The 7,017-nt window shown below is 39.5% G+C and overlaps 1 protein-coding gene across 2 annotated transcripts in view; it reads left to right on the top strand.

Annotated features, from left to right (window-relative positions):
* Window positions 1-4,651: 4,651 nt before the first annotated feature.
* LOC142094992 (uncharacterized) overlaps window positions 4,652-7,017 on the top strand; it is a 17,340-nt gene continuing 14,974 nt past the window's right edge. For both annotated transcript variants that reach the window (XM_075177688.1, XM_075177687.1), the window contains exon 1: window positions 4,652-4,763. In XM_075177688.1, coding sequence (XP_075033789.1) covers window positions 4,673-4,763 — 91 coding nt within the window. In that variant the 5' untranslated portion in view covers window positions 4,652-4,672. The remainder of the gene's footprint in view (window positions 4,764-7,017) is intronic.

The raw sequence follows: 7,017 nt of genomic DNA, 5'->3' as shown, positions 1-7,017 counted from the left end.
CTTAGTGACAGCCACACCCTGCTGGAACGCTGCTGCCTGTGTCATTATGTGTACATTTAATACTGGTAGCTATAGCCTATTGCTACTTTGTCCGATATGATACAACAAAGGTAACAGTGGACCAGTCACCATGAGTTGACATAAAACTGGACAACTAAACAGTGCGCTGGAACCGCCTGAAGGAGCTGCTGCACTGGGATTTGTAGTTCTACTTGAGAATCAGCCTATGTATAAGTTGCACAAGCAGTATTAGCTGTAATAATTACTGATGCATGTCCAATCACCCCTTGGGATGTCTGTACTGGGCACATTTCTATTTCCATGTATACATATTATCTCCCTTGGAAAGTTCTGGCTTTCAATATAAACTCTATGCTGACGATGTCCAACATTACATTTCCTCCCATAAACCCCTTTTTCCTCGCTGACATCACTGGCTGCCTCAATGATGTCCTCTTCTATCTAAGGCTCAATCTTTGTAAAACTGAGCTACCAATCTTCACTCCCAACACTAACATTCCCACATCGGACATTTCTATCTCCATTACCATGCTGTTATCAGTCCTGCACTAGAGGCCCAATATACAGTATAACGGTCCCTTTTGACCATCCTTGCTTTTATAAGGTCAGGTACAGGGCCGGTGCTAGCATGTCTGGCACCTCCGTCAAAAACTAAATTTGCGCCCTCCTCTTTTATAAATTATTTGTTCATTCAATAATGCTTTTCTTCTTTTAATACAAGTCACATAATAAACTTTGATAAAGAGAGCAATACAAATAAATACATTAAAAAGCCCTCCTTTATAGCCACTGTGCCCTCCTTTATTCTTCCACTGTGCCCTCCTTTATATCCACTGTGTCCTTCTTTATTCTTCCACTGTGCCCTCCTTTATTCTTCCACTGTGCCCTCCTTTATATCCACTGTGCCCTCCTTTATTCTTCCACTGTGCCCTCCTTTATATCCACTGTGCCCTTCTTTATTCTTCCACTGTGCCCTCCTTTATATCCACTGTGCCCTCCTTTATATCCACAGTGCCCTCATTTATTCTTCCACTGTGCCCTCCTTTATATCCACTGTGTCTTCCTTTATTCTTGCACTGTGCCCTCCTTTATTCTTCCACTGTGCCCTCCTTTATCAGTGTGCGACTCCTCACTCACTGTATCGGCACGTGATGATCCTGTTAGTGAGCAGGGAGCAAAGAGGAGGGTGCCGGGTGGGCGCCGCAGTCAGTATTTTTTTTAATTTATTTCTTTTTTGGTGGCGGGCTAGCGCGGAAGGCAGGTAGGGGAAGCGCCTCACCGACATAGCGGGGGGCCCTGTTTACCAAACTTACCGCGTTCCGCCGGCCCTGGTCAGGTGACAAGTGCAGATTAACGGCATTGCATTGGGGGGGGGGGGCTGGTATGATGATGCAGATCGCATCCCCACCTTTGCTGGGATCTGGGAGGATGCCTCATCGAAATTCGGGAGCCTTCTGGGGTAAATGTATTAAACTGCGATTTTTAATTTTAAGCAATTTTCTCGGGCGACTTTAAAATCTCGTTTTAAACGCCGATTTGATGTAAAATTGCCATTATGAAAATCACTACAAATCGCGGTCCTGACTTTTCCCCACTCTAACTATACAAGTCCCCAAATGTATGAAGCTGCGATTTTGCAAACTCGCCCGAGTTTGGGGTGGTTTAATTTTTAATTAAATGGTTATAAAGAGGGTGTTTATAGTTTTTGGGGTTTTATTATTTTTATTAAAGCTATGTGGTTTGAATGAGGGTGTTGTGGTTTATTTAACATTTTTATTTGTGGTACTACAGGTCTCAGCAAGTCATGGATGTCAGGGCATGTTGGCACTTGTTGTTCTCCAAGTGCCATCATGCCCTGGCTGCCATGGGTATACTGGTGATTGTAGTTCTACAAGCACCAGCATGCCCAGACAGTTAATGGCAGCATGGGCTTGCTGGGACTTGTAGTTCCACCACCTAAAATGGTATTTTCTTTAATTTTTATACATGACTGCACCATTATTACCCTACACCAACCGCCCCTGGGGTTTAGGGAAAGCGCTAGTGTTTTCAGCACTGAGATGGATATTCCTAGAGGGGGGTCCACACAAATTTTTTGCAGACCCCACTCCCTAGGGAATCCAGCCCAGTGCTGAATGGCCTGGGGTTGGTTGTCATTAGGGCAGGGGGACTCCCTGCTGCGGGTCCCCCTGCTATAGTGCCATCTACCCCAGCTGGTTTGCCTAGTGCTGGTTGCGTGGAAATCGGGGGGAACCCATGCATTCTTTTTCCCGATTTTCCCACAACCAGCTGTAGGCTGGCAGCGCTATGGTTAATAGTCTTTAGAGGGGGGAACCCCACACAATGTTTTAAAAAAAAATAAATCATATGTTAGTGTGGGCAAAATCGCGTGATTTATACATGTAAATCTTTAAACCAATCAGAAAGGAGTATTTGGGCGAGTTTAAAGCGCCGCAAATCACGAGAGATCAACAGCGATTTTAAAGTTCAGACTAAAAATCGCTACTTAATACATATGGCGACTTGAGGACTCAAATCGCCGGTTATCGCTTGCGATTTGTGACGATTTCAAATCGCTAGAAAAAACTCCGGGACAGTAGGCAAGTATGCTTTTGATTCTTTCTTTTCTTATTCATTATGTCACTTACATCTCAGAAACATCTCCCAAATCTATTTTTATCTGACTAAAGACAATACATAAACCCTAATGCATGCCCTCATTATCTCCAACCTTGATTATTGCAACGCTCTACATACCAGGATGTTCATTACCAAGCTGATTTCGATCCACTGTAAGTGCAGCTGCTAAAGTAATATTCTTTTATAATCTTTTTTCCAAGGCTAAACTTCTCTGATAGTCACTGCACTGATTAATTATCAATGCCAATGTTCAACTGAAAAGTCTGGTTCTAACTTTCAAAGTTCTCCACAGTGATGCACCAAACAAAATCTCCTATTTCCTCCCCATATACCTCCCTGCCCAAACTTTTCGATCTGCCAAAGACTAAGGACTAATATAACTGACTATTAACACCTGCCATTCACGTCTGCTACACTTCTTCTGTGCTGCACGTCTCGCGTGGAATGTTCTCACAGATTCTATCATGCTGATCTTCACCTCTTCCTAGGAAGCATACCATACTTCCTTACTACAGTTTCCTATCCTCTTTTCAAACTGCGTACCATATCCCCTATCATAGCATACTCTGTTATACCACAAATCACTTTAATCTGAGTGCCTGGATATGTCTATCCCGCTGAACCATTGCACCATTGCATACCTTATACTGTTGTCAGGGCCATATTAACAACATTATGGGCCCCGGGCAAAGCAGTGCACTGGGGCCCCTACCTACACATCCACTCACAGGAATAAAAATGTAAATTATCGATAAAATGAAGTTTATATTTATTGTTACCTGCAAAAAAAGACAATGTTTAAACATTAAAAAAACAAGCTGTACTACAGAGATTAATCAACATAATTTTTTTTTTACTATAAACAAAAGTATTATAAACTATAATAACAATATGTGTGTATATTCATATACACAGTATAAACACACACATGCGTACATGCCATACACACATATATAGAAAATATAACATCATTTACAATATCTTGCTAAGGGAAAATGAAAATATCCAACAATGCAAAAATGTTCACAATAATCACCAAATCAGTACAACTCAACAGCCCTGTCTATGGGGCCCCCGTTGCCCGTGGGGCCCCAGGGCAGTTGCCCAGCATGCCCAATGGGAATGACAGCCCTGAGTGTTGTTTGTGGCTGACCCATTGTTCAAAACATATACTTATACTTTCTGTATTACTTTACTTTCTATTAGACTGTAAGCTCTTGAGATCAGGCCCCTGGTTCCTTGTTTCTCAAGTTATGTTCTATATGAATATATTCTCACTTTATAAATTAAAGAAACATGATATCGTAATTCCATGTTACTCATTGTAAACATTATTATATGTACGTGTAAGTGTTAAATATAACAAGCTTAAGTACCCGCATTGCTTGGGTTTAAATCTTCAAGTTATTAAGTTATCAGTGAGTTGGATGTAACTGTCAACATTTTTAAAATAATTATCCACTTTGCAGCTCCTCCAACACACCCATGAGGTGGATGCCCAGTGTCGTTTTTGTTTTTATTTTAAATGTCATCCAAATGCATCCAGTGGGAGGCCCAGAACAGGCTCCCTGGGTCAAAGTTCTGCCCAGTGTACACCAACGGGAGGTCTGACCGGGACCCTAAATCCCTAAAACCTCACCAGGATCCAACCGGACCACCTTGCATTGGTTTCATCCCAATCGGTGCAGAGGTGTCCGAATGCATAACTGGACAGACAACAGACCAATGATTTTTATATATATATATATATATATATATATATATATAAGATGCTGCACTATTCCTTTCTAATCTCAAGTGACCCAAATGCAAAGTAGATGAGTCACCTGCCAGGGACATTAGCTCTAGGCAGGGAATTATTTAGATTCCTAACTTGTTGGCATAAAGACAAGAAGCCAAACTGGATCCAAAACATTCTGCCATCCAGTACGTCATCCCTACACTGTCACAACGCCTGGCTGTGGGCAGCTATATAAATGCCTGAATATTGGTTCCAGAACAAATTGCCATCATGATGAGACTAGGACAGATCTCCCTCTTGTGCCTGCTGTTTGCACTCAGCACCTTGGTCACCAGCTCGCCAATAAAGGAATATTTACATGGTAAGTTACAGAAAGCAGGAAGATTTCTACCTTCAGATGATATAAATGAATTGGCTTCTACATGCCCTCTTGCAACTTTTATAAAATAGACTACTTTCTATCAGCTGTCTGTGTTTTCAGCCATGTATTTATATGATTGGTAAGATAGTTCCAGATATCTCATAGCACATCTATGCTCTCTGTGTTGGATACAGTTGTGTCCAGAGATTAGCTTTTTATCTGAGGGTAAAATAAATGAACAACCCTGCCTGATGATAAAAAAAAAGGCCATTCTAAAAAGCATAATAGAAATCTAAAAAGAAAAAGGAAGACACTTAGGGCTAGATTTACTAAGCTGCGGGTTTGAAAAAGTAGGGATGTTGCCTATAGCAACCAATCAGATTTTAGCTTTCATTTATTTAGTACCTTCTATAAAATGACAACTAGAATCTGATTGGTTGCTATAGGCAACATCCCTACTTTTTCAAACCCGCAGCTTAGTAAATCTAGCCCTTAGTAAAAGTTGCAGAGCACTAGGCACAAACGTGTAAATTAAAGTCATCTGAAGGTATAAAAGCCCTCTAATAAATCCAAGCTGTGGACCATATATATTAGTGTGAAGTCCTGTTCTGCTTTTCAGGAAATAATACTCATATGATTATTACACTTTGTGGTTGAAGTGGAAATTTATAAGTGGGGGTATTTAAAATGTCATGGGAATGTCAGTGAATGGAGATTCGATAGTTTGGCAAACAGTAAAAGCAGTAGGAGAAGTGGCGGTATGATCTACCACCGTGTACATCCCCACTTCAAACATTGGATACATATATATATATACTTAAACTAATAGAATGAGTGTTTGCTTTGCTCTTTACCATTGTCATAAGGGAAAGGCTGTAAAGAGGAGGAAAGTGGTACTATGATGTGAGAACACATCTTATAAATGCATATTTTCTGGCTGCCACTATGAGTACACTCATAACATTTATCTCTTACAGCTTATAATGCATTAAGATAATTGGTTATGTGAGTTTACACAAGGAATAAGAAGGACATAGGTGCTATATTAATGGTTGTTTCCTGGGAGTCCTGCTGGAATGCTTTAACGGTGAGGCGGTAAAGATATATGGACCTTTTTATCATTTGAAGCTCTGGAAAAGTCAGTTCAAGTTCAGTATTGTACACGTAACAGAGCCCTATATACTAGTACCTCTTATCCACTAGCTACTGCTTTGTGTACTAGCCACCAGATTGGTTTCACTTTTACAAACTAACCACAAAAATGGCTCTGTGTGTTCAAGAAGCGATCAAAGATCAGGTGTTCACATGGGATGTAGACTCAATGGAAATTACCTGGAATTGATAGATTTTTTTAAATCTGCGGAAATTAGAGGGCTAACTTCATCATCATCAAAGGTTCTGTATACCTTCATTGTTCATTTTTGTTGTGTGCTGGTTAAAGTGGGAATTTATTTTTATAGTTAGTGAGTTTAAGTGAAGTTTACATTTTGTGTTTCTTTGAAAGCACATTTAAATGATTATATTTTTATTTGGATTACATTGGTAAAAAATTGACCCAGCAGTAAATAAATATACTTATCAAAAATATAAATAAATTCACCCATTCCAGCAAATTATTTAGATTCCAAATATGCCGATTGTATTTCTGTTTAGAAAAAAAAGGTATTTATTTAATTATTTAATAAGTCACTAGGAGTCATTTGCAAAGACTACTACTATAAAATATTTATATTAGATTACTTTTTAAAAATAATGTATAGGGCTATAACTGTGGGTTTAAGCTTCTTTTTTAACTTTATTTTTTACTAGTATTTCAACACTGTAGTCATGTTTTTCTGGGGATGCTACCGACTTACTATATTGGCAGTGCATGCAGGCAGCACTGTGCAGTCCCCTATAAAGAATGTTCCCCTTGGATACATGCAAAAAAAAATCAAAAAGAAGAGTGTTCACTCAATTTAAAAATACTCAGCTCTGTGCATACTCCATATCTAAAAGATAAATTTACAATTGTTCCAAAAATTAGAACAGACCAGCACCAGTCATGAAGATATCTTTAGAAACTTAATTAAAAAAAAATAGAATACATTACAATATTATGCCCTGCCCAACAATCATTTCAGTAATTCATGCTTTCATCAGGGGCAGAGAGTAATCACTAATTCTGTCCATTAAGTACAACTTAGAGCACCATTACTCAGCAGATGCAATTAGTCCACCTTTTCTGCTGGGTGCTAATTAAGGACACTGCTTG

This window comes from Mixophyes fleayi, chromosome 6 (assembly GCF_038048845.1).
Source record: "Mixophyes fleayi isolate aMixFle1 chromosome 6, aMixFle1.hap1, whole genome shotgun sequence".
In the NCBI taxonomy this organism is placed as follows: Eukaryota; Metazoa; Chordata; class Amphibia; order Anura; family Limnodynastidae; genus Mixophyes; species Mixophyes fleayi.
The sequence above is the reverse complement of the archived record's forward strand: the minus strand, read 5'-3'. Positions and strand labels throughout refer to the sequence as shown.